General features: G+C 35.5%; 5 protein-coding genes across 5 annotated transcripts; 3 read left to right on the top strand and 2 right to left on the bottom strand.

The window, feature by feature from the left end:
- Window positions 1-6,950: 6,950 nt before the first annotated feature.
- On the top strand, window positions 6,951-8,317 carry LOC120009750 (DNA damage-repair/toleration protein DRT102). The gene has a single exon (XM_038860446.1). The coding sequence runs from the start codon at window positions 7,104-7,106 to the stop codon at window positions 8,055-8,057; it is 954 nt and encodes a 317-aa protein (XP_038716374.1). The 5' UTR covers window positions 6,951-7,103; the 3' UTR covers window positions 8,058-8,317.
- Window positions 8,318-8,499: 182 nt separating this feature from the next.
- On the bottom strand, window positions 8,500-10,187 carry LOC120008773 (putative caffeoyl-CoA O-methyltransferase At1g67980). Its single transcript, XM_038859146.1, has 5 exons — window positions 10,137-10,187; window positions 9,944-10,029; window positions 9,597-9,741; window positions 9,315-9,449; window positions 8,500-9,216 (listed from the first exon to the last, which is right to left on the bottom strand). The coding sequence occupies exons 1-5, from the start codon at window positions 10,185-10,187 to the stop codon at window positions 8,926-8,928; spliced, it is 708 nt and encodes a 235-aa protein (XP_038715074.1). The 3' UTR covers window positions 8,500-8,925.
- A 662-nt stretch (window positions 10,188-10,849) lies between these two features.
- Window positions 10,850-19,503, bottom strand: LOC120009935 (zeta-carotene desaturase, chloroplastic/chromoplastic). Its single transcript, XM_038860670.1, has 14 exons — window positions 19,064-19,503; window positions 18,446-18,570; window positions 18,074-18,208; window positions 17,098-17,170; window positions 16,857-16,930; window positions 15,958-16,062; window positions 15,417-15,661; window positions 15,197-15,284; window positions 14,335-14,377; window positions 14,073-14,229; window positions 13,813-13,941; window positions 13,131-13,203; window positions 12,053-12,217; window positions 10,850-11,163 (listed from the first exon to the last, which is right to left on the bottom strand). Exons 1-14 carry the CDS (start codon window positions 19,194-19,196, stop codon window positions 10,996-10,998), a joined length of 1,713 nt encoding a protein of 570 aa, XP_038716598.1. The 5' UTR covers window positions 19,197-19,503; the 3' UTR covers window positions 10,850-10,995.
- A 3,358-nt stretch (window positions 19,504-22,861) lies between these two features.
- LOC120008771 (L10-interacting MYB domain-containing protein-like) lies at window positions 22,862-25,309 on the top strand. The gene is made up of 4 exons (XM_038859145.1): window positions 22,862-22,953; window positions 23,913-24,061; window positions 24,154-24,260; window positions 24,680-25,309. The coding sequence occupies exons 1-4, from the start codon at window positions 22,862-22,864 to the stop codon at window positions 25,307-25,309; spliced, it is 978 nt and encodes a 325-aa protein (XP_038715073.1).
- Window positions 25,310-25,562: 253 nt separating this feature from the next.
- Window positions 25,563-26,575, top strand: LOC120008770. Its single transcript, XM_038859144.1, has 3 exons — window positions 25,563-26,133; window positions 26,209-26,292; window positions 26,367-26,575. The coding sequence occupies exons 1-3, from the start codon at window positions 25,563-25,565 to the stop codon at window positions 26,573-26,575; spliced, it is 864 nt and encodes a 287-aa protein (XP_038715072.1).
- Window positions 26,576-27,270: the final 695 nt, after the last annotated feature.

Below are 27,270 nucleotides of genomic sequence, written 5' to 3'. Positions count from 1 at the left end.
CAAATTGGTCATTGACAATTCAATTTGTGCAAATTAAGCCATTCGGACAGAATTGGCTAATTTCGGTCAGTCAACCTACCACATTGGCAGGTTGACTGTTAAAACAAAGTTAGAAATTGCACATGTGGCAAACGATTTGTCATATATGGCTAATGGTGTTTATGAGTCAAAACCAAAAATATCTAAAAACAATTTTAGCTTAAGCCCCCATATGTGCTATCAAACCCTAGAACACAACCAAATCTGAACTGAACCAAAAATTCGACGGAGCGAGAATGTGAGAGAACACGTGACAATGAAGCAAAAAAGAGTGAGGATGGAGTCAAGGCATAAATAAAATGCTAATGAAGAGATGGCTTTGCAATTGCGCACCATTGGAGAAGTCGCGATATTGCCCGGGTCGAGTTTGGTGGTACCAGCGGGTGGTAGTGTTAGACAAAGTCAAAGGATGAGAGAAGATGGCCTCATCTGCAAGGGCTCGTGATGGCGGTCAACGAAGGCGATGCTGGGGGCGTGGACGATAGCAAGAAGAAATCGGTGATCAAGAGGATCACCGGTTTGTGTTCGTGAGATCCTGCGAGATAATGGATTTACCATGCCAATCGAATGGTGTTCAATTTATTTGATTTTGAAATTAAAAAATTAAGAATTATTGATTGATCTACGATGTCAATCGGATGTTGAGTTTCTATGCCCCTGGTTTGCGTTCTTTGTTTATTCATTTAGATTTTTTTTTGATTTATTCATTTAATTATTACAGATGTATGAAATTGATTCGTCAAAAACATGTGTTTTTTTATTTATAAAAAATAGTTATTTCCATGTAGGAAATTATATTTCACATGAAACAATTGCATTAACAATCAACCTGCCACCTCAACAGGTTGACTGACCAAAATTGGCTAATTCTGCATGGGTGGTTTAATTGGCACAAATTGAACTGTCGATGACCAATTTGAAACAATTGAAAGTTCAGTGGCCAAATTGGAATACTGACCATCTTTCGGTGGCCACAAGTTGTATTAACCCATTTTTTTGGATACTTTTCCTTTTCAATATGAACTCCTTAGCCTTATATATCTCCTTAAAGATGAGCACCTACACTCACAAAATTCTCAAAAATCATACTTTGCAGCGTAAAAGATGGCAAAGTTTTCTTTCACTCAGTTGTTCGTCATTTTTCTTATTTTCAGTGGTTAGTCATTCATTCCCTAACCTCCATTGAGATTTTTCTTCTTCTTCTTCTTCTTTTCATTGACATGCAAAATAATAACAGTGGCGTACTTGAGATATTTTTTGGACTAGTAATTTTTTGACTAATAATTATATTTTTGGGCTACACTAATATTAATGAGTTTTCTTATTTTCAGTGGTTAGTAATTCATCCCCAAACCTCCATTGAAATTTCTTCTTCTTCTTCTTTATTTTTATCGAGTTGCAAATAGTAACCATTATTGAAATTGAACTATTTTTTAAACAATTTGCGAGTTTTTCAATGTTTGTATATATTGTATGGTTGATTGTAAATGACTTGTTTTGCAGTCGGTTCTATTGATGCTGCACAAAAAAGATGTCAAGAGGTTTTGTATTCCGGTGGATGTAGTCTTACGGATTGCGGTGAAAAATGCTACAAGAAGCACACTGGAAATGGAGTTTGTGTTGAGGAACCAGGGCGTCCAGAGGTGTATGCATGTTACTGTTTTTGGAACTGTAATGGAACAAAACCTTGAAAATTATTCCCTTCTGTCTGTACTATGATCTATTCGACCTAATAAAGTTCAAATAATCTTTGGGGATTTAGATATACTATTGAATAGTTTTTTCAGTATTTACTCATCACCTAAATATTATTCCCAACAAATATGCATGTCTATACATAGTGCAAAGACACACATATAAATTATAACTCACTTATTGGTACTACCTTCTAATGACCTATGCATTCTGTTATCATTTTCAATTGGACGATCCATTAATCCGATTCGAGGAAGAAATGAACTGTAAAACCCTGGATTTTTAGGGGGTCTAATTCAACTTGTCTTGAAATATTGGGTATAGTTGGAAATATAAAGTAGGGGTAAAATTGAAGGCATGTAGAAGTTTAGTGAGTCAAACATTGATACATTGACAATTGGGGATTAAAAACTCAAAATAATGAAATATTGGAACATATGTTATATAGATACACACATGTATACATGAAACCCTAGATTGCTTCTTTGTCTCTCTCTTAGGGTATTTTACTGAAAACCTAAGAACGGCACATTGGCTCATCCTTTTCTCTCTACAAAGATTTGGAATCTCAAATATGCATTTCCTTGGAACCCATTATTCCAATTCTTCATATTGACTCGGTACAACCCCAAATTCAAAAATGATAAATATCCCAGTGATAATCATTCCAGAAATATCCCAACAGTGTGTGACATATATTCATTGGATGTGATTTTCAATGGGCCCCTTACTATGATGTCACCACACCCAATGAATGCATGCCACACACTACTTAAATGGTTCTAGGATAGTTATTATTGGGATCCCTAGCTTTGTTGAGATTTCAAAGTATATAACTCATTTGTCTGATAGGGTAGGAAGTTAAAAGTTTGGATTGGATAGATCATGATCAATCGGCTGAAAGGAAGCATGAAGCTAGGCAGTCATTTATTTTTATTTTTATTTTTAGAATATATATATATATATATATATATATATACACACACACACACATATATAGCGTGGTTACATACAAGGTTACTAGTAATGGAATGTCTGGCAACGAGATTTATATTGATCCTAGTGGTGAGATAATTGTTTGACTAGATTTCTACCAACTGTTTTAACTAGATTTTGTTCACGAAAGCTTCACTTCTTTGAGCTTGAGGTGGGGCTGAGTATTGACCCTCACATTAAGTATGGTCTTTATCAGCTAAAGCTTTGACACAACCGGAGACAACTAACCGCACCAGAATAGTGGCAACACGTTAAGAGCAGCCACTTAAGCCACCATAGGTGATGCATCGAGAGTGATCATGGGACTGATTTGACATAGTAAATGCTTAGAAATTATCACTATTCGAGGTAGGGGTTCTGATCTCTTTGGCCTCTTACACCCGGTCTTTCATTTTATTATAAATTCTGGGATATTACTCCCTTCATTATTTGCTTCTTCATTAAATTCCTTAATATCATTTACATTGGGAATTATCGTATTCAGTTGTCTCTGTCTGGATTCGTCTAGAGCTTGATTGTGATGTTGTGAGTTTTGATTTTGTATTATTTTCCTTGCGCGTTAAGTCCTCACTTCATTGGATTGTTATTTGATTTCCTATTCATTGAATGATCATATACATGCATCATGAAATATGGTTGATTGTGTGTTTGGATGGACTGGATTGTGATTGTGAGTTGTATTGTGGATGTGATAGCTTTGACGTGATTGGTTGCTTTTGTACGATGGTTGTGCTCGCAACACACCATCGAGAAACGTGATCAATGTCTGGGATTTATCCCTTACCAGTTATCCATTTGATTGTATGGGGTATTTGATCACTATCTGGGATTTATCCCCTCATATATTACCCATTTGATAGTACGGGGTATTTGAGCGTCACGACCTCGGATGAGAAATCTAGATTATCGTGTGCTGCCTTGATATTTATGGATGGATTTGACGCCATGGCCTCCGATGAGGAATCTGGACTGCTATGTGCTGGAGATCAGTTGTGGATGATTTGTGGCGCCACGCGCATAGGTTGGATATGTGTTTTGTATATATATTTGCATGTTTATATATATGCGTATTGGATGGTAATTGTGGCATGATTCATTTGATATTGTCTTTGCCCTTCTTTGCATCATTTCGAGTTGATTGCTGTGTCTGTCAAATTATTCTACATTTTTTTATATCGTCGTGTTTTGCGCTCTCTCAATATCCGCCTCATGGATATTCGGGTCCTTATCGGGTATTATACCCTTACTGGGCTATTTAGCTCAACCTCTATTGTTTTTTCCTTCCCTTTCAGGTGAGTACGTAGATGGCAGCTAGCTTCCCTGGGCGTGAGTGATTTCCATGGATACAGTTGTAGTTTATGGGTAGTGCAGGGTTTGATTTATAAAGACTTCCGCTTTGTTTATATGTAAAGACTTATTTAATATGTCTTAAATATTTTTTTAGGAGTTGGATTTTTTTTATTTGGATTTAAATAAATGAACTTTGGAGCATTTTGCATGGTATAGATAGGTTTGAGGATAGTTTGGTAATTCCGCAGACCCCCTCCGAGACGAGTCGCTACATGAACTCTTTCCATTTTTTTAGGGTTGTCGCCGGTTACTTCTTTAGGAGCTTGAGCGGATGAAGCCTTCCTTCTTTCTTTTGGGTCCGCTTTATCTTGCGCTAATGTATCTTACATTGGATAGAACTCATACAATAACTGTCCTACCACTAAAACATCTTTTGTTTCGTTCTTTCTTCTAGTCCGCTTTGGCTTGTGCCAATGTATCTTGCATTGAATATGAATACATCTCATACAATAATTGTCCTAACACTACAACATTTTTTGTTTCAGTTCTTCTGGAACAACCACAATATTTTTTTGACAATATAATAAATAATAACTAATGTAAATAAATTTAATATTTGTATTTGTAAAGTGTCACATGTCACATTATAAAACCTAGAAAGGGGACACGTGCTATGCTTTATATATATGCGATGTTATATGATTTTTACGTCTATATTTGAAAACAACTAATTGTAATGTCCGTGCTATGCATGATAAACTTTGAATACTTTTTTTCGATAATAATACAATACATAAAAATAATTAAAAGTTAAATTTGTTTTCTTAAAGGTATGAACAAAGACAATTCTATTTTTACACATAAAACAATAAAACAATTATATAAAATACGTAGAATATTGATATTCAGTTTACTATATACGATTTTCATGAAAGTCATGGTAACTAATTTAACATATACATTTAAATTAAGTAGAGAGAATTTATTAAATAATTTTTTTTTATTCTTCCAACAAATTTTTCAGTAGATATATTTTCAGAACAATATTTAAATCAAAGCATGATGTAACTTGAATGTCTCAATAAATAGTAGCAAAAATAACGTTGAAGTATTATTTTTTCAAACCAATCAAAATGATCATTAACTTTTCCATATATTTATAAAATTAAAATAGCAAAAGAATAAAACGGAATATATGAAATTTTTCATAAATAATATAGCATGGATATTACCTATCAAGCCCTATCTCTATGTCCTTCTAGTCAACAAAATTACCATTAATAGATATTCTCAACTGCACCAACATGTGTTAACAAATCCATCACATTTACAAGCGGTAGACCTAGTTATTTTACTATATTGTTAGTTAATTTTAAAGTCGATAGAGGTAAAAAGTCATAAATTACAAGCCTAACAAAAGACTATTGTTATTCATCATGTTAATGATTTCAATCTGCCTTTGTTTACATATTCCAAACAATATTTACCACAAATAGTTATTTCGTCGTGAAACTTAAAGATTTGTACACGACCAAATGAGCCGAACAAAAACAATAAGGACTGGTCCCATATGAATATGCTAGGATAGAATCTGAGTCCGTAATTTTAATTTTTTAAAATTGTAAAGAATACAATTTAAATATAATGATTTGAGAAATGCGTCACATCATATTTTTGTTTTTCTATTTTTAAAAATCATCTAACTTTTTCTCCATCATTAGATGTGAATTGTAGATTTTAAGAAATTACGGAGTCCCCAAATCTGAATATCATAAGGTGATCTATATATATAGTGATTACGAATATCACAAGGTGATTTGTATATATAGTGATCACCATAAATGACACAAGGTGATCTGTATATATAGGCGAATCGTGATGTTTGATGGTACGATACATCTAAAATACTGTTTAAGCATTTGAACAGTCTAAATCCCTAGAATACCATGAATCGTTTAAACCTTAAAAATTGGCAAAAAATTTTAAAGTATGAAAATGACAATTTTGTGTGTAAAATATCGATTAAACCCCAGTTTGAAAGCCGTTTAAACCAAAATGACTCATGGATGATGTAGATTGTAGATGATGATAGAAATTTATTTTAAATTATGTAAAAAATAGTATATTAGTTATATATTATATATTATATAGTTATATGCTATATATCTAATATATGTTAATTCATTATGTATTAAAAATCAGTGTTTCAATCTTTATCAAACCAATTCAACCTTAAAAATCTTAAAGTTCTAGTTTATACGGTTTGATACACAGTACAATTTTAAGACTATAATTTCAAGAATGCGATGGTCAAGCCGAACAAATAATAATGATTACAAGACTCCCACTCTCACATACAAACTAAGATGGTATTAAAACGTTACTCACAAAAATAATGGGGTACAATTATTAAAAATTGGGGTGCAAATACTCTATGTGATGTTTGACACAACGGGTCCGTTATTTGTCCCGCTTTGCGGAACGTTTGGCACAACGATGTCAGCGGAAACATCAACATTTTTTTTTTTAAAAAAAGTTAATGAGTGGCCCACATTGGCCCCACATGTTTGTATTTAAATAATAGTTTTAAAAGTTAACGTGGGACACATAGTTGCCCCATTATTTGTAAAAAACTTTATTCAATAATCGTAATGCTAATTACATTTAATAATTAATATTTTAATTATTAAATATATTATTATTAAATTTGAAGATATTTTTATACTTAAAATTAATAACAAAATTTAATATAAAAATAATAAAATCTAATATTTTAATTCAATAACATTTTCACTAACACCAAACACCTCGCAGACACAAATTTAAATTCAATTTTTTTTTCACAATTTTTCTTCAAGTATTAAAAATTAATCATTCCGTTCTACAAACCACCCCTATCTTTATTTTATTCGGTGATGCATCAAATATTTGTTGTCCTCAACTCAGCTCACATGAACAGGATGCAAAAAGACACCAGACGACCAAATTCAATGTATCTGGTGTTTATGCTTTATCTGCACTCTTGTTAATCTGAATTCAAGCAGCGCTACTCTGTCGTCTTCTAAATTCTCTCTATCTCAAGCATGGCAGAAGCTGCCGCTCTCCACCCCCGCAAGATCATTACCGGAGCCGACACCTTCGGCTGTGAGCTGAAAGATGCCCTCATCGCCCACCTCCGATCTCTCGACATAGAAGTCGAGGACCTTGGTACATCCTCTTACTACTCCGTCGCCGCCGAAGTCGGCCGCCGAGTATCCGCTGCCTCATCCCCCGAAATTCGCGGTCTTGTTGCCTGCGGCACTGGCGCTGGTGTCGCTATGTTTGCCAATAAATTCCCTGGAGTCTATGCCGCCACTTGCCTGTCGACCAACGACGCCCTCAACGCCCGTTCCATCAGCAACTGCAATGTCCTTGCCGTCTCCGGAATGTCCACCTCCCCCGACTCCGCCGTCCAGATCCTCAACACCTGGCTCGATACTCCCTTCAAGTCTCCTTGCCCTGCATCCGATTTTTCTCCATGGCCCGCCGAGATATCTTCTTTTCTTGACAGTGCCCTCCCCGAAATGGCCAAAATTGGGGGAACCCAGGAGGAGAACAGTGCTGGATACGGATCTTCTTCACAACAGAAGCCACAAGAAGAGTGTGCGATTTGCTGTTTAGTCAAGAACAGAGAGTTTTCACCAATCGACATAATCCCCGGTGGGTCAATGAAAATTGTGAGGGAGAGTCCCACATCTGCTATAGTGAGATTCGAGGCAGGGAGTGTGGAGCCTGCGCACCACCACACTTTTGGGCATTGCTTGGTTGTGATTAAAGGGAGCAAGAGGGTATGGAACTTGACTAAGAAGGAGAATTTCAATTTGGGTGTTGGAGATTATCTGTTTACTCCTGCAGGTGATGTGCACAGAGTGAAGTATTTTGAGGATACAGAGTTCTTCATCAAGTGGGATGGACAATGGGATATGTTCTTTGATGAGGATATTGACACTGCTAAGAATCTCACTGAGAAGGAAACTGTTGATGGGTCGAGCCTGTAACAACATGGGTTGTTTTGAATGAGAGGAGCAATGAATCACATTGTGCTCATGTGCAGGAACCCATTATTGGCATGCATGTTGTTAATGGTGGTATGTGAAGAATTATGTGAGCTATTTGGCTTTTGACATAGTTTTTAGCAAAATCTGTCTGTATTTTGTGTTTTTGTTGGTTCTCAGATCGGGGACCTTATCATCTTGTGTGATGTGTGTGTGTATCTTAGACCAAATCATCTGAATAATAGTATGGTGTGTATGTATGATGTTTTCTGCTCTCTACTTCTAATTTTATCTTTGTTATTATGTGTTTCTAATATTGTTTAGCCAGCTTTCTTGCAATCCCATGCATTAGAAGGGAAGATGTTTTAGCTTTGGTGTCCGGTCTGGTGAAGTTTGATGCTGGAGCAAAAATCAGTTGCCCTGTTTAACAATATATTTGTTGTGTTTTTTGTGATCTAGTTGACATGATGGTAGTGAAAAGATTACTACTTTCTTCAGGGAAGGATGCTTCATGCTTCAGTTAGCGCAAGGTAGGAGCTCAAATTTGCTCTGTTCCTGTTTCTTCATCAGTTTGAAGATCAAGTTCAGTCTGTATTGTTGCTCAAGAAATGAGTAGTTGGAACCAAAACATAATATTGCTGATTTAGGCCCTGCATTCCTGCAATAATGGAGGCTATCACTTAGAGGGTGTGGTGGTGGGTTTGTTTCCAGTTGTGGGTTTTATGTAAAAAAAAAAAAAAACCACGAATGACTAGAAAATATCGTGAAAATTTTGCAAGCTAAAATGAAGATAAAACTTACTGTTTATTGAATTCACTCATTCCTCATTACCATTACTACTATTTTATATTCTATTAGTAAATATATTTTGTCAGTAGAGACGCCTACACAATGTAAGACCATCACCAATAGAAACTTGAGCAATCTCAACAGAAGGATCTGAGCTTATGTATGTATTGAAGTCCATTATAGACTTCCTTTGATCCCTTAAATGTTCTGGCACTTCTTCTTCTTCCTGGCTCACGAGTCCGAACCAGAGAGTGTTATCATATGCAATTAGACCTCCAACCTTAACAAGTTTCATTAGTTGTTCATGGTATCGAATATAGTTGGCCTTGTCTGCATCTACAAACGCAAAATCGAATCCTGCAGTATCTTCCTCCTGTCTCAAGATTCAGAATTGATACATCAGTCACCAAAAATCGGACCCGAAAAAGAAGAAACTGAATTGTGAATATGGCATGCATATTATAAACATACATTGCTAAGAATTTCATCTAGAGCTGAAACAGCATTGGAGTGGATGAACTTAATTTTGTGTTCCATCCCTGCCTGGCGAATGATTGGCAATCCAACTTCACTGAAAGGTTCTGTAAGCGTATCGATTCCCGTTACCTGCTTCAGCAAAGTTTGCAGAAAAAGAAGAAGATAAGGAGTTAGGAGCTATGGGTATGTCAAACATGGGTTTGATTCACACTCCGTGTAAAAGAGGGAAAAACGGAGTCTTTGTCTAAAGAAACGCGTGGAGAAAGTGTTGCTTACCAGACCATCATCAGGAAGTGCAAGAGCTGTGGTTAGAAGAGAATAGCCTGTGAACACACCAACCTCTAATGTCCTCTTAGCATTGATAAGTTTCATTAGGATAGACAAGAACTGTCCCTCATCAACTGGCACACAAGCCTCAACGCTGCAGTAGAATTGTTGATCATGTTTTAGTACTTTTCACGGCTACTTTTTTTGGTAACCGATAATGACACCATATAAGTTTCCGATTTTGAACATCCCGATATGAGTTTAAACTCTGGTCGTTAGATACAAGGATTTTCACAGCTACTTGTTGAATTACATGTTACAAATATTTCAAGACAGGAGAGCATCCATACACTTACAAATTTCCATACTTTTCTGCTGTAGCTTTTCTTAGTTCCTTGAGTTGCTCATGCTCTCTGGGACTTGCACTAGTGTCCAAGATGTACTGTATGCCTCAAACAGATGATAACCACAAATCACACAATCCAAACAATAATAGAATTAAACTATATATAAGATAAATAAAGTTAGATGGAAAGTCAAAGATTTAACCTTTCTTAGAGACTCGCTCTGCAGGATACCTTTGGAAGGAAATCCCTCCATGGCTATGGAGTACTACAAAACCTTTACCTTAATTGACTAAGAAATTTAATTTTTGAACTTTCTTGAACCAGTTGAATACTTCAAGTATCTGCTAGCTGAGAAACCTTGAGATTAAATAGAATCAACTCACAACAAAAAAGTAACTTGGGAATTGAATTTAAAAGCCTTTAATTTCATTTCTTTTACAGTACAGTTACAAGTGCTCATATTGATTTCTTGGTGAATTAATGACATTAATTACATCAATACACAAACGTAATAACATTAATTTCGGGTGGTGTTTGATCTTTGATGGTGCAAGATTTGTTAGCTGACAAGTAATCCGCATGCACAATTTCCACCTACCCTTGGACATATGCTCTGTACACACATTACTAATGCGACATTCAATATGAGCCTAAACTTCTTAACGACATAATAAGTTGAATAAAAGTTCAGCACATAACTGCAAGAGTATTTACTTTTAGCGGGAATCGAACTCAGAAGCTCCGAATCCATGCAATTTGGCCTCAGAGAAATTTATCAACTAAGTTATCACTCAAGTGGTTGGTTGTAATCTACATACTACTAGTTAGAAGACTCTCTAATACATAGAGACTTCACTTGCATAAAATGGAAGCTACCAAAGAAATGACTTGATGAATATAGAATGGATTTGGCTCTTGATGGAATCTAAATTTTGTAATTTTATACTATTTTGCGTTTAGGTTACATAAACCATAAACAAACACACCACCACTGGCACAGCTATTTACCTGTTCCAGCCAATTTTGGGTGTGCAGACAAATAAATGTTAACAGTGAGGTATTTATACAAGACTCAGCTCGTCAGAAATAGTAGCAGATTGATTGTTTACTTCAGATTCAATGGCAATGAGCTTCTTCCGCAACGTTACTAGCTCTTCCCCAGCGTTGCATATGTAAGCCGAAGCCTGTCTGCCGGACAAAGTTGCTCCTTCCATACTGTCTATGTAATCCTGAACGATGTATAAACATTTAGAATTAGTACAGTTAAATATACCATGACTAATACTTGTTCATGACAATTGACTTGTTCTTGTACATAGAGCATGGTCCATTGGATGGCAAATAAATGTTTAAAGACTTTGCCCAAAAGAAAACATCACAACAGAAGCTTCATGCAAGGCATGGATTGAACCACTAACCGCTCAGCAACATTGGCTGTAAAGAAAGCAGGTTTCTTGTTTCCGGCGCAAGATCAGTCAAGTGAGCCCTTGAACTTTGATGAATACCCTCCGTAAGCCCTTTGTCATGTTTTCCTTCCAAACTCGATGATGTTGCATGATTTTTCCATTAAATAGATTACTCGAATTATTTATTATTATTAGTGTCATGTTTTCCTTCCAAAAAAATCGCTGACGTGGCATGATTTTTCCGTTAAATAGATCTCTTGGGGTGTTCGAAAAGTTTTGGGAATTTAGGTTTTGATAAGCACTTCAAGAGCCATGTCATTTAAAATTTTATAAATGAGGGTGCCATGTCAAGTATTAAGAGCCACATTAACGATTTCGGATGAAAAATATGATACATGGCTAACGGAGGGTATTCATCAAAGTTCAGGAGTTTGTTTGACCCGAAATGAAGTTCAAGTGCTCACTCAACGGGGTCGTCAAAGTTCAGGGGCCATTTCAATTCTTCCCCCTTTTGTTACAAGAACAATGGAAACATTTGGAAATTTAGCTATGAGTGCATCCCAGTATTTGCCATGCTACCTATATATGATCTTCGGTTTTCTACCCGTTTTCTTTTCACAAGAGGATAGATGGGGCAAGACTCGAGTAACATTCCATATAACCATGCAAAACTTAATAACTATGCCAAAGGGTTTACGGAAGGTAATGTTACCTGCTTTGTGTATGACCCGGCAAGGAAGAAATTTTTCACAGGTGTCTTCTGATCAGGTCTGAATGGATCTTTACCAGGACCCTCTCGATATAAAGATTGCCCAATCTTGACAACTGATGACCAAGTAACTTCCAAACCCTGGGATGATGGAAATAATGCCAAAACCTGATCGTGGAAAATACCGAAAGGAAAAGATTCCAATGAGGATTTGCATAGTTATTTCAGATGAAAAGAAAAAGAGAAAAAGCCCAAAAAGCAAATCATAAGAGTCAAATAACTGTTAATGTCCATGCTTTAACTATTTATGTATAACAGAAATTAGAGTGGTCCTAGATTTTTTTAGAGATAAGCAATCCTGAATCCTGATCGTGTTATGCTATTACTTCAGTTTAGACGGAGACAAACTTGAGCTAGAAGACTATGAGAGTAAAGTCAAGCTAACAGCTAAAATGATGGAAGCCCCTGAACTTCTATGGACAAAATGGAGCTCCATGAAGTTAATAATGATATAATTAATAAAAAAATTGTTCTCACATAATTCCAGAGAATGCAAGAAATGGAAGGTAAGAGAAATCATTCTTAATGTTCATTCATTGCGACGAGAACAGCTTCTTTTGAGACCACAAAAGATGAACAGAATGGATTTGGGCAATTATTTCAAAACTATACTATATTCTATTGGAATTTTATTTTCGCATAAAACCACCAGGTGGCAGCGAGTTTTTCAGTCATTAACTCATCAAACATTGAGAACACATGAAGGAGCATAGCCACTTTAGATTTCAAACCAAATTCAAGACCATAGGTATGTAGGAGTGCTATTCTTGTAACAGGTCGATGATAGACAAAAGTTGGCCAAGCTATAGATATTTTCCAAAATAGAACAGTAGCTAACCCATAGCTAAGAAATGTTACCTTCAGGTTGTCCATTATAACTATTGTATGTTTAACCAGATGCAGTCACATTGTGATTTCCAGAACTTCCAAGATACAACTTAAACAAAGAACGGAGAAAACAACATATACTCTGTCTCTGTTAAATAAAGTCATTAAGGGGTAACCTTCAGATGCAACTAACCTGCTTTGATACTCTCTTTATGATTTCATCATTTGGTAAGGGCATGTAAGGATCACCTGGTGTAAGAACGCACCTAAAGGGAAAAAGAAAATATCATTAAGAAGTATTATAAAGAATTTCAAAGCAGATATAGTAATGTCAAAGACGACAATCTTGGGTCATTGCATAAAAGTATTTATAATTTGAACCCAGAAAAATAAGAAATTTGAGATTTAGGAAGCACTTAGTGAAATTTAAAGTGGTTAGAGCTAAGCGTTAAAAGGATTCCATTTTACATAAGAATATCATATTCATAAATTTTTCTTATAAAGAAAATTGCCCACTCAAATATAAAGTTTTAATTCATGTTGACTATTGCAGAATAAGTCAATTATGTGTACCAATACTGATGAGGCCATAAGTAGCTAGCTACCCAGCCGACAAATAGAAATTTGGATATGCTGATTGACCTTGCACCATTAAATCTTTACTTATTTCTCACACAATGCCCACTATGTTATCTAATGGCGAAAAAACTTTGACTCTCCCAGTTCATGCTTCTTGCCAACTTGCTTGAATAGAAGGCCCAATGGAAGTCTCGAATCGATGACCAAGAACTATTCAGCAACCAATAAACTAGAAACATGGCTCTAGATATGCATGCCTAAATTAGCTTTACCAATCAATAAGAAAGTCTTCTTACTGGAGTAATGAACCCTGTCCCTCAATGTAGTAATCTGCTGGAGACGTCAGAGCTAGGTCAGCAAAGCACGAGAAATCCGCATCTGGAGTATACAGAAGGTTATCCAACCCAGCAGCTAGCCTCAATTTCCTACTTATCATAAAATAGAATTCATGAAGATGTGAGTCTTTCAAAGTAAAATAAATCAAGAAATATCCAGTGTTTTAAAGAGCATCCTGCTTTCCCATGCTGGATAACTCAAGTGTAGATGAAAGAATCACCTTGATCGTTCTAGATCCTGTAACTCTGTAACCCAGCCATTGTATCTGAGTTGCACTGTGACAACAGGCACTCCAACGAGCTTATAAATATTATCAAAAAATTCCCATTCCTTCCACCCTGGCGGAAGTAATCTTTTTATTCCAGGAACATCGCAAGCTGACATCAAACATAAAAAAGTGGACCCACTAAAAACTAATCCCCTATAATAGAAACACAAGATAAATAAGATGATAATAGATTAAGACATACTGAATCACAAACCTGCAACATAAGCATCAGCTTTGACAACTTTCTTGTTTGTAGCCTGCAATAAAGTGAAATTTTCATTTTTCAGGCATAGACAAAGTTGTAAGAACTTAAAATTTATACATTTAGGACATCTAACAGAGATGTGGGTTATGCCTAGCTTGCAACTCTGCAAGTGCATAAGTAGAACAACCTGAACGTTTGATCAGCACTTGCTGACTCTTCATTAGAACATCTAATAGATGTTCATGCATGTTAACTTGATATATTGTTATTAGGTTTTATTAGGTTTTATTAGGTTTACCCTTCTTTTAATTCACTACTTGCGCAACATCAGAGCTAATAAGATTTTAATTTACATAAGCTTAATTGCTTAAAGATAAATGGTTGAAACTGTTTGCGTGAGCATTTCAGTTCTAGCACAATATCAAGAGATTTTGAAGGGCAAAACTTGGTACCATCAAGGTAAACTATATGTAGGTGGCCACTCTCAAGGCTCAAATCTTCAAGCATACATGTCAGGTTTTGACAGGACACTTATTTTTGTCAACCAGAACCTTTTCAAAAAACCTGACTTTTGCACACAAAATGTTTCAAAATAAATTATATTTTTTTCATGATGGCACAACCTATCACCCAGACAAATCCATGTATGCTAAATTTTTTACATAAACTTTGTTTTAATTCTCATCCTGATTTCCATTCATTTTTTGGGGATGCACATTAAAATTTATAAAAGAAGTGCAGGATAAATAAAATTAAGTCCATTTTCGCAATGCACGTCTCACAAACCCTTAATCATTTGATAGTCACTTATCCAAGACAACATTTAAAATACTTCTAACATCTAAAAGGACTAAAAGGAGAAGCAATTTACTCTAGACATGGCAAGTCCCGTGACATATGTTTCTCCATCAGCAGATCTATCATATAGAATTTCTCTGCATCCCCACCTAAGGTGAAACCTGTTTTGGCAGGGAGAAAAAGGACAAAATCAAAAGAAAGCTCATAATGGATGGAGAAAAAAAAAAGTATCATGCACGGAAGCACACAACAAATCTTAGCAATTTTCCAACTATAACTGCAATCATGTATACCTGCCCCCTTTCTCTGTAATGTACTGCCTAATGGGGCCACTCAAGTAAAGATCTGGAGAACCCTTGAGCATGCGGAGCAGGGAAGCCTCTGTCTTAGTGGCAAACAATGCAAATATAGTAAGCATACAACGAGCACTGATGTTATCACAGTCAATAAACCCAAGTGCATATGCAACAGGATCCCACATCCTCTGGATACTCTTGCGTGTGCCTCCTTTAGACAAAAACCAATCAGAGAAGCTTACCTGTATAAAATAACTACAATCTTGAGCAAACTGCAAAACACAACTAATAGATGAACGGTTGCACAGCCATCGGACTTGCAGGGGGGGGGGAACATATTTGATTCATATTGTGCTACTGCCAAAGGTCATATGAACATTTGTTTATTTCTCTTTCCCAACCTACCATCCAGAAACTAGGGCCCAGAAGGGTCATGCCAAATAGGGATGGAGCAACCAAAAGAACAGGCCTATTTACAAAAGCCAGCTGGAAATTTACAAAATATAAATTCCAAAAGAATCAGAGATGCTAGTCTTACACGATCCAAATCTCGTATGTCCCTCAATGCACCATTTGGATCAACAAGTGCCCTCACAACTGGACTTAAAGCAAGAGCCAAAGCATTTCTTGCTTTATCATAACTCTGCAGTTGAAACATATTTAGAGAGAACCCATTAAACAAAATTCCCATTTATTCAGTTTTACGAATACTCTTAACTACGTATATCTGCTTCTTTGCCTCTTCACTTTTCTACGAAAACAAGAATCTCAGAAAGTTTTTTAAACTTCAAAGAAACTAGTAATTTTCTGCTAGGAATTGGAAAGGTGTCCATGACTATGAAGGGGTTTATGTAGTAGATGCTAAAGTACAGTTGAAGAGATACCAAAGTACTAAAACTGTATATGATGGGGAGTTTAAGTAGTAGATCAGTAGATGGAAGCAGCAGAAGAGTTAGAGCTGCAGCCAACAATGGGCGAAGCAATATGGATTCTTCAGTGCTATAAAGATGCAGATGTGCCTCTCAAATAGTATTTAGTGGTCCTGAAGTTTAGCCGGTAAGATCTTACTGAGGCAACATAGAAAAGCCACTAAATGATCATCATGGCCAATCATATGAACATATTTAGTGCCAGCTGAACTTTGAAGGAGAGCTGAAGCTCCGGAACTATTTTTTATCAAAAAAGGGAACAGAGTGCTCTTTACTGCAGCATTGAAGGAATGATTCAGATTAGTACATATAAGAAGGATATCACCTACACATGCAAAAGATATGAAAGCTCAACAAGGAGAATCATAAGACATGGCACCAGAAATAGCGTATTGATTCTAGCAGAACTGCAGAAGAGACAGCTCATTGTACAGAACTGAAGTGAAACAGACTATGAGACAGAACTGTGCAAAAGAATCAGAAAAGAGCATATTCCAGCAATGAGTACCTTAAGCTGATTTGTAGTCAGAAATGCATTAATCCCATGTAATGGAGCTCCAATAGGAAAGCGAAAATCAAGTTCTGCAACGGAAGGCAAAGTCCAAATAAATTACCGCAGTTCATTTTGGCTCTTTTACACATAAAAAATCCAAAATAAAGACAAATTTTACTCCAAAAGAAGACATCAGTAAAATAAAACACAATTATTATTGGGCAGGATAATGACTCAAATATAAGACTGGACCTACCACCAATTTCACCGCCTTTGTTTACAAATGTGTGAGTATGATCCTTCACAAGAAGATTTTTTTCTGCACCAACCTAAATATAATTCCAAAATAAATGATCAAAGACAACATAAAAACTGCTCCTTTTCTCAAAAAGTAGACCACAGGAATATAATTTCAATTATGATAATCATATGGATTGATTGTGAGAAGATTTTAAGCAATAACCACCAAGAAGACAACAACTCCAGTGCTCAAGGCTCCACAGCAGGAGCTAGATTGGGGAACGGTAACATGTACACAGCCTTAATCCCCATAAAGGGGATAGACTATTTCCAAGAATAGATTTCATGAGCTCTCTGTTTCAGTGAAGTAACTTTAAGACCAGGTCAAGGGATCTTCTCTTGAAACCGCATATGAAAGTGAAAAAAAAAAAGAGCAATCATGAAAAACAAGCTAATGGAATTGAATGAAAGAAGTAAATTGCTTTGTTTCACTTCATTTAAAATCGAATTTCCATTGGTAGCCCGTTCATAGCACTAGTAGGTCATAAGCAATGCATTCATTACACACTACACTACTCATTTAACACCTTTTTTTTTTCCAAAAGTATTATAATGCCATATAAGAGCAATATTAGAGTCTATCAACTTGAATTTTAATCTGCATTAGTTATACCCCTGTATTACCTGGATCACTGAATTGCTCTGTTCTTTTCATTTTTGAGTGAATTTATAGCATAATACAACTTGCCAGACCTATTAGTAAAATACAAAAGATTGGATTTTGTAACATAATTAAAGGACATTGTCAGTGATAAGAAGTGTAAGAAGGTAATTAGCAGTCCGGATACTGGTAATTTTCAACAATTTTCAAATTTCAAGTCAGGCCTCTACATATCATCATACGTTTTCCAGCAAAAACTAGCTAATTTATAATGATAATATAAAATCATCAGATATCAAATAAGCATTATCAAGCAAGTAGCATTCTGAACCTTTTTCATCAAGCGGAAAAGGTTGTTGTAGCAACCAAAGAAAACATGCAATCCCATTTCGATGTGGTTTCCACGTTTATCAACAAAAGAACCCACTTTACCACCAATGAAAGGTCTCGATTCATAGATATCCACCTGAAAGCAAAGTATTTAGTTAACTTGTTAAAATGTATTGGGGATTGGGGGGAACAAGATCACTTATTGAATTTAAACAGTAATGATAACGACTAAAATAGGTTGTCTCAGGGGAAGAATGCAGCATCGGAATAAAAGATGCTCTGGACATGTAAATTTAAGATAAATTTGAAACGAAAATGTGGCGAATGATCCAAACATAAATCTAGACATCCTTAGAAGTAATGCGAACAAAACCTCGTGGCCTTGATCCAGTAGCTCCACAGCAGTCGACATGCCTGCGAGCCCAGCTCCAATAATAGCCACCTTTAACTTTGGGCCCCGATAATGTTCCGGCTCAGGTGGAAACAACCCCTTTGGAGCTGAAGAGCATAATACCAAACATATTTAGTGAGAACCAAAACATCAAATATATTTCTTATCAGCACACATTAGATAAATCTTGCACCTTGTTCCTCAATCATCAACCCACTTCCTGCATTTCTAGAGCAATTTATAAAACAAAAAGATTCTACTCTTTCTAACAGATTTAGGACTGAGATTATAATTTCAAGTCACCTTCCAATTACTCAGTGTGAAAACCTAATTCCAGGGCTCCTCACAAAAAGATTTGGCTCATCTAAAAATACAACCCTGCTCACATTGCTCTAAAATTATCAATTCTAACACATGGGTCTTCTACCATGGCATCATTGATACACATAAGATACCCTCAGAGCAAAACCTCTCCCTCAAAGCAAAAGCAATTTTAACCATTAATTTTGTTAAAATCAGTAAAGCACAGAACCAGCCAAACAAAAGCCCAAATCCACTAAGAAATTGGAAACCCGCATACAAAAACGATGAATTGCGTACCATTAACGCTCATGTCAGAAACATCCGAGTCGAGCGAACACCGTAAACCAAACCTCCGAGTCTTGACTGAACCGCAACCGGCAACTCCGGTGACGGGATTGACCGGGAAAAGAAGGGAAGAGGCGATAGGCATAGTAGGAGAATCGTTGTTGAATCAAAGAAGAGATAATGGTAGCATCAGCATCACCCAATTGAGGAAGAGTTGAGAGTCAAGCAAGCAGGGTATCTTGGAGTGTTTGGAGTTTAGGAGATTCCGAGTATGAGAATTTTGTCTGGTATCACCACCAAACTAACAACTAGTTATAGTTCCAATTCATTAAATATTATTATTATTTCCTTCTCTCTTGCTGTTCATGATTATCTTTGGTGGGCAACAACACAGGAATGGAATGGTAAGTGCAGGCGCTGGTGTTTGTGGGTTTGCCACTCAAAAACACAGAAAAGGAAAAGATAATGGAATGGACCAGCCAATCTTCATTTCTTTTCTTTTTCTTTTTTTATCTGTATTAACCATTAAATATTTTACTGTCCAGTTTAAGTAAATTTGGATTTTCAACATTAACGAAAGAAAAGAAAAGTTTGTTTACATTTTCCCCACAGAAGAAGGTGACCACACTCTTGCTACCTACCTGAACCTAGTCCCTTTTTCTGTTTCAAATGGCACTCGAATAATGGTGACTGGCCAAAGATGTCCGGTGAGTTGTGAAGGTTGGCCAAAGAGTGCTGTGTATTTTAACCAATACAAGCACGGATGCTGCAGGCATTGTCGCAGCTCGGTGTTTTTTTACATTAATATTGAAGGTACTAAGGTTAATACCATTTTTGATCACTGAAAGATTTTGAATTTTTCAATTTGATCACTCAAAATTCAAAATGTTTCTACTTGGTAACCCATAATTCAAATTTGTTCCAATTTAGTAACTCGGTCAGATCTTCACACTTCCAGACAGTCAATCTATTTATTTGGCGAGTTGACCCAATGAAAATCGTCTACATGGCTTAATGACATTGTTGATTGTATGAATGCTGCTGATATGGCAATAATCAGGCGAAATTTTCAATTTGGTACTCGAAATCTTGATTCCCCCATCAAAGACATAGATCTTCACAAACCCTAGGTTTACCTATTCTCACATCTTCACAATCCCTTCTCTAATTGTAGAATCGAAATTGAAATCTTCACAAACCCATCTTCTCACCTCTTCACAAACTCATATGTACTCATCTGATTGAGAAACCCCAATTCTCACAAACTCTATGTGGCATCTCGCGGAAGCGTATCGCCATCTCTGCTATGGGTCGTCACCATCTCTGCTCTGAGTCGTCACCATGTTGATGAAGTCGAGAAACTCTCGATTCCTTCCACTCAACGGCTCAGGTTCCTTTAGTGGTGCCAATTAATAAATTTGTATTTCAATATCTTTTCCACGTGGACAAGTGTCAGGCCACACAAGCAAAAAATCAGTTGAAGATGATGGTCAAGTGCCACATAGGCACTTTGATTGACCAAGATATTAGAAATCTGACCGAGTTACTAAATTGAAACAAATTTGAATTTTAGGTTACCAAGTTGAAATATTTGAACTTTGGGTAACCAAATTGGAAAATCCAAAATCTTTCGGTGACCAAAAGTGGTATTAACCCAAGGTCCTATGATACCAATTAATGATAATTGTTTTATTACTTACTCTTAGGTCATTTATTATGGTCTCATACGAATGTTATATTATCTTCTGTGGTTTTTCAATTAATTTGTAGGATTTTGAGATTTGAAAGTGATCAGATAATTGTTAAGATATTATGGAGAGATAAGTAGAGCTTTTCATAAGAACATCCAAGCTTATAATTCGATGTTTGCATTTAAATCTTTTAGAGCAAGGGTTGATCGGGAAATCAATACTGGATCAACGTCATATGTTTTCTAGATTAATGGTCAAAATTATTATCGAATTGGATCATTACTTCCTCCAGATGGTGAAACTGTCAAATTTGTTCAACTCTACATATTTGATACTGAACAACATAAGAAACTAATAAAGTGAAATTTCATTATTAGTTACATAACAATAAATAGTACCTAAAGTTAGACATAAGAATATTAGGTACAAAAAAAATAAATAATTACATCAGCATTTGAAGTTTTATTTAATGTAACAAAATAAAATTAAAAATGATTATCAACATGACATCTATATTTAAAGTTTTATTTGTGTAAGCATAAAAGGCTCTATTTCTATTTAATGATTAAGATGTCTATTTTACTATTGATAAATCTACCACTTGAGATAAAATAATCATGCAATACCCAATTGGATACAATGCAAAATTTACATGCAAATGTACTTCCCATATTCAGAAGAAAGAATCAAATTTCTACCGTAAAAGACTCTATCTTAAAAACTGTCTTCTTTTTTAACACATAATTTTGTGTAGATAAAAGAATAAGTAATTAAGGTGGCGACATATCTTGCTTAAATTAATATATTATGTTTGATTTAGGATTAGTAATTATATTTCGTTTAGGAAAGCAAAAAGCCTATATATGAGGCATAATTAATTGGGTGATACACTTTTGCATTTTGTGCTTAATTTATGCATCATCTTTAGAGCCTTTTCCACGCACTAAAAACAAAACCCACAACATACCAGATTATTCAAAAAAATTGTACTTAATGTAATTATTATCATAGCTAGGTTTCGATGGTGGAAGAATTCCAAGTATAATGCACTGAATTTGACCCACAAAAGACAAAAAAGAAAGAAAGAAAATAGGTAGGAATAGATAGGTTTCGAACGTAGGCGAAAAGCTATTACTCATAAGGCGTAACTTTTGAACCACACATCAGTTCTAAACTTATACTCGCGAAATAAAACCTATGGGTGTGTTTGGTAGACAATTTCGATAGTAACATATATTACAAATAATAAATGGTAGTAATAAATTATAGCTTATATGGTTCCTGAAATGTTGGTAGGTGTTTGGTGCTACTTTTGCTGGTAGCATATATGGTATTAAAATTGTTGTATAAATTACATACAAGGGTATTATACATTTAAGTTGTACTCGCTCCGTCCCATTTTAATTGTCCCCTTAAATTTTACACACAGTTTAAGAAATTACATTACTCCCCTTCAATTTGACATTTATACCCTTATTTATTGAGTTGGTTGTTGAGCTCCTCCAGCTTTTCAATTTAAGGGTAAATAAGGGTAACATGAGAAAAGTGGATGAAACTAGTTTTAATTAATGGAAATGGGCAATGTATTTTGAGACATCCCAAAAAGGAATAGATGACAATTAAAATGGGAATGAGGTAGTAACAAATTAAAATAAATAGCAAAAAAATAGTAAACAATTTCTAATAAATAATAATAATATTAAATAAATTAAAGTATTATAAAAATTATATTTTATAAGTTTTATAATAATTTTTTATTAAATTTTAATCTAATACATATAATTTATTATAAAATTTATAATGTTTATATTAATAAAAAATTGTTAACTAATAAAAGAATAAAAAAATGAAAAACTCTAGGGAAGTAACTCTTACAATCAATTAAAAGTATTTATAACGTTTTTTTATTTAAAAAGAAAACACAACTTGTATTGTAACATGGGTCCCATTTATTGGTATAAGTGATATTTCGTCCAAATTGGAGGTTAAATGGTTTTGAAATTGTTGAAATGTGGACAATTTCAAAATAACAATATAATTGTCCAAAAAATGTCTAGGATTTTGAACCCTAATATTGTTGTTTGGTGATTCTCTACAATATATGGTTTGTAAACAATATATGGCGCACCAAACGGGTTCTATATCTATGTTTTCGATAGGAACACGTGTCAATGCCTCAACAATCCCTCAGACTTTTACATATAACGATAGGTGAGGTAGTTTTACTGACAAAGTATTTGACAGGTCACAAAAAAGCTGTGGTGAGGTGAATTGATGCTCAGTTTAATGTTTTGATGAACAAAATTACGATGAGATGAGATAATAGGCCCGTTTGGCTCCCCGTTGAGAGGCAAATTTTGCTGCCGCGTCAGCACCCACACTGATGCGTCATCCTTGAATATGTTTGGTATTCCGTTTCGGTGGGGTCACACCACGCCAATTCCTGGCCCAATCAAATGCGAGGCAGAGCTGCTTTCACTGTAGAAGCAGTTCACGCATAACTCCGGTTTCATAAATAAACACGCGTTATTTTTACTCGCTTACCCCCAAAATTTTTAAGTAATTCCAATTATGCCCTTATGCAAAACTAAACCTAATTCGCGTATACAGGACCTTGCCTCAAATCTCTCAAGTTTGTGTCGCTCTCTCTTTTGCTCCCATCTGGTCGGCGCTTCTCTGGTCTTACAACCCGACGATGAAGGAAGTTAAGATAGAAAGAAGCATCTGGGTATTCATTGCTGAAATTTGAGGTATGTTACTCCCCCTTTCACCATTGTTTTACTCTGAAAATCTTCTTTGTGGTTCTATTAGTGATTTCAATGGGATTGCTTTGAATATATTTCTGAGTCTTTGTAGTGGTATTAGGGATTTCGATCTACTTATCGTGAAATTAGATTTAGATATGCTTGTTGTGGTATTAGGGATTTCGATTTGCTTGATGTTAAATTAGATTTAGATCTGTTTGTTGTGAAATTATTGTAGATTTATGTTATGTTTATTCAAGAACTAGTCATTGAACTTATCTACCTAATATTGTAGAATGAGTCAACAAAAATACTTGTTACTTTCATGGTATGAACACTTCAGCTGTTATGCATATGATTTACAAACATTCGCATGTATATTACTTGTTAATTTTACACATGTGATTGGTGATGTAAATATTGTAGAATGAGTCAACATAATACTAATGTGACTGAAGAAAATTCTCAAACCGACAAGGCAAATTGGGATGCCTCATTGACAAAGGCATTTATTGATATCTGTGTCGATCGTCAAAAGGCTGGTGATAGGCCTAACACTCACTTTACTAAAGAAGGTTGGAAGCATATAATTGCAGCTTTTAAATTAAAAACGGGTAGAGCATATGATCAACTTCAATTGAAGAACAAATGGGATAATTTGAAAAAGAATGGCGTTTGTGGGAGAAGTTATTGATTGGAGAGACGGGGCTTGGATGGGATCCTATTCGACAAACGGTGCTTGCAGACAATGAATGGTGGGAGAGAAAAATCAAGGTAAATTTATGATTATGTCTTGCCTTTCATTTTTTCAGTACCTTTTTCAAACTAATTTTTATTGATCTGCTGTATAGGCTATGCACCATAATAAACATTCTATTGGTTTAATTTATAATTTGTCATATAGTGAACACTAATAGTATATTACTATATGCATATACTAAGAGAGTATTAGTACTGTAACATGCATTTTTTTAGCACCTTTTTCAATATGATTTTTATTGATTTGCTGTATAGGCTATGCACTATGATAAACATTGTGTTGGTTTAATTTATAATCTGTCATATAGTTAACACTATTTGCATATTACTATATGCATATAATAATAGAGTATTAGTACTGTAACATGCATTTTTTGAGTACCTTTTTCAATCTGATGTTTGAAGATCCTAATTTGTTTGTATTACTTTTACAGCAAAATAAAAAGTGTGCGAAATTTCGCAACCATGGCATTAAGAATAAGGATGAACTCAATTTCCTTTTTGGAGGTCAAGGGGCCACTGGCGTTCATGCTTTCAATCCTTCTGCTGATCCTCCTACTGAGGATGTGGCTGAAGGTTCACAACCCACAGAGCAACGACAAAGGGGACTTGAAGATCTCCTCTCAGGTGATGAGGATTCGACTGATCCAGAATATGATGTCAACGCAGATGTGAATGCCGATGTGCAGAGTTCGCCAAATCCACCACCTCGTGGCAGTAGGAGGTCCAACACACCCGCACCTCGTGGTAGACAAAAGAGGAAGGACAATGATGTCCGTGAAGAGATCAGCAACTCTTTAGGTCAACTGGTTGCTGCAGTGAATAGCCGCACTTCTGTTGGTACTACTGTAAGCAACAATGGGGATATAGATGATGTTATGCTTATACTTGAAGAGTTTCCAGAGACAGCCAATGGGGGACCTCTACTAAGGTGTGCACTGAAGCTCTTCGAGAAACGGGAGAATCGGGATTGGTTTCTGCGTATAGGGAGGAGGAAATGGCAGTTGGAGTGGTTAATGGCAAAGTTTGAAGAGTCCACTGGTGGTGGACCAAGTGATGCTTGATGATGCTATGTTATGCATATACTTTTATTCTACTATATTAGTATTGTTTGAAATGAATTATCTTTTAATTAAGTTGTTGGATCTTTTGATGTTGTATGAATAGAGCTTTGCTTTAAAATTGGGATGTTATGCAATCTGTTGTGGATGGAATTGCTTATTATGTTATTGATATGCTGTATGTTTATTTTGCATGTCAGTTATGGTTTGTCTTCTCCTGAGGAAATGAAACTTACACATGGATTGTTGACAGGTAATGGCGAATGATGATAATTGGGATGATCATGAGTTTATTACAAATGCAGTCATCTTAGGAGCAGTGGTGGCAGTTAGTGAATTGACATATGCTGCGCCACCACAAAGGTGTTGGACTTCGCCATTGTCGGGGCACAAATACATAACAGATTTGCTTAGAAGTAATCCAAACAAATCATTGTTAATATTGAGGATGGACAATCATGTATTCATTGATTTGTGCAATGAATTGTCAACAAAGTATGGCTTGGTGGCATCACGTAAAGTTGGATTGAGAGAGACGGTAGCCATTTTCGTTTATATTGTTGCACAAGGTGTTAGTACTAGAGTAGTTCAGGATTGGTTTCAACATTCAGGTGAAACAATCTCACGTCTGTTTCACAAAGTGTTAGAGAGCCTAATACTCATGTCTACTGATATTATAAGGCCAAGAGATCCTCAATTTTTGGTAACTCCTCGTAAAATCGCAGATAGTGATAAATATTATCCTTTTTTTAAGGATTGCATTGGGGCAATTGATGACACTCATATCCTGGCGGTGGTGCCACCTGATGAGCGTATTCCATACATTGGTAGGAAAGGAGTGACAACCCAAAACGTTATGGCAGTATGTGATTTTGACATGTTGTTTACATTTGTTAATGCAGGATGGGAAGGGTCAGCTCATGACTCCCGAGTATTCAATCATGTTGTTACCAATGATCATAGCAATTTCCCTCACCCTCCTGCTGGTAAGTTTCAATTTAGTCATACAATTTTTTTTTTATTTTGTCAACAACTTAAAAATATATTTCATTCAACGTAGGAAAATATTACTTGGTCGATGCCGGATATGCAAATCAAAAGGGATACCTTGTGCCATACAAAGGGCAAAGATACCATCTAGAGGTATTTCGCAATGGTTCAGAACCCTCGGGACCCCGGGAAGCATTCAACCATGCTCATTCTTCTCTACGAAGTGTCATTGAGCATACTTTTGGTGTATTAAAGAAGAAATGGTTGATCCTATCGTGAATGTCGTCATATAAATATAAGGATCAAGTAAAGATTGTTGTGGCGTGCATGGTATTGCACAACTTCATACGAATGCATGTCACTGAGGATGAAGATTTCATCACATTTGCTAATGAAACCATGAACGTACAAAATGACTATGGCATTGGTAATGGAGTTGACATTGGGGAGCCTTCAATCACGAATGAAGATATTGAAATGACTGTTTTACGTGATATGATAGCCGCAGAGTTGTTTGGTTTTTTGTAATGAAACATATATAAATTTGTTACATTTGATATGTTGTATGATATAAATTAGTATTGTTAACCTTATTGTTACTTTAGTTTGCAAAAAACTAATTCATAAAAAAATTAAGGAATGTTAGTTAACTAAAATGACTTTACAAAATCCTTTATTACAATTTACAATAATATTTGACAACTAAATATTATTTCAACTCACCACAATTTGATTCATCCAAACACTAAATTACACATCAACTCACCTCATCACAATTTTGTTTGTATCTTGCCAAACACTTTTTGTCAGCATAACTCACCTCACAGCACCAAAACTTTTCACCTCACAGCACCAAAATATAAAACACTCCCAAACGAACCCAATAAAATTTGTCATATATATGTAATAAATGATTTTTTAAAGCTATTATAGTTAATTAATCTTTATTTTATGATGATTTATTTTTAAAAAAA

This window comes from Tripterygium wilfordii, chromosome 11 (assembly GCF_013401445.1).
Source record: "Tripterygium wilfordii isolate XIE 37 chromosome 11, ASM1340144v1, whole genome shotgun sequence".
NCBI classification, from domain to species: domain Eukaryota; kingdom Viridiplantae; phylum Streptophyta; class Magnoliopsida; order Celastrales; family Celastraceae; genus Tripterygium; species Tripterygium wilfordii.
Note: the sequence above shows the minus strand (reverse complement) of the source record. Positions and strands in the feature narration are given on the sequence as shown.

Bases quoted from the DNA above. Each gene is read 5' to 3' on its own strand.
- LOC120009750 (XM_038860446.1), top strand. From the start codon at position 7,104: ATGGCAGAAGCTGCCGCTCTCCACCCCCGCAAGATCATTACCGGAGCC.
- LOC120008773 (XM_038859146.1), bottom strand. From the start codon at position 10,187: ATGGAGGGATTTCCTTCCAAAGGTATCCTGCAGAGCGAGTCTCTAAGA. The intron at 10,030-10,136 runs GTTAAATCTTTG...TGAGGCATACAG, and splicing joins AGAGCGAGTCTCTAAGAAAG to TACATCTTGGACACTAGTGC. The intron at 9,217-9,314 runs GTATGTTTATAA...ATCTTGAGACAG, and splicing joins TAGATGAAATTCTTAGCAAT to GAGGAAGATACTGCAGGATT.
- LOC120009935 (XM_038860670.1), bottom strand. From the start codon at position 19,196: ATGCCTATCGCCTCTTCCCTTCTTTTCCCGGTCAATCCCGTCACCGGA. The intron at 15,662-15,957 runs GTAAGACTAGCA...TATTTTATACAG, and splicing joins ACATACGAGATTTGGATCGT to GTAAGCTTCTCTGATTGGTT. The intron at 14,230-14,334 runs GTTTGTGATTCA...GTTTGATGTCAG, and splicing joins AGCTGATGCTTATGTTGCAG to CTTGCGATGTTCCTGGAATA.
- LOC120008771 (XM_038859145.1), top strand. From the start codon at position 22,862: ATGGCGCACCAAACGGGTTCTATATCTATGTTTTCGATAGGAACACGT. The intron at 22,954-23,912 runs GTGAGGTAGTTT...TAAATATTGTAG, and splicing joins ACTTTTACATATAACGATAG to AATGAGTCAACATAATACTA. The intron at 24,261-24,679 runs GTAAATTTATGA...TTACTTTTACAG, and splicing joins GGTGGGAGAGAAAAATCAAG to CAAAATAAAAAGTGTGCGAA.
- LOC120008770 (XM_038859144.1), top strand. From the start codon at position 25,563: ATGGCGAATGATGATAATTGGGATGATCATGAGTTTATTACAAATGCA. The intron at 26,134-26,208 runs GTAGGAAAGGAG...TTGTTAATGCAG, and splicing joins TGAGCGTATTCCATACATTG to GATGGGAAGGGTCAGCTCAT. The intron at 26,293-26,366 runs GTAAGTTTCAAT...CATTCAACGTAG, and splicing joins TTTCCCTCACCCTCCTGCTG to GAAAATATTACTTGGTCGAT.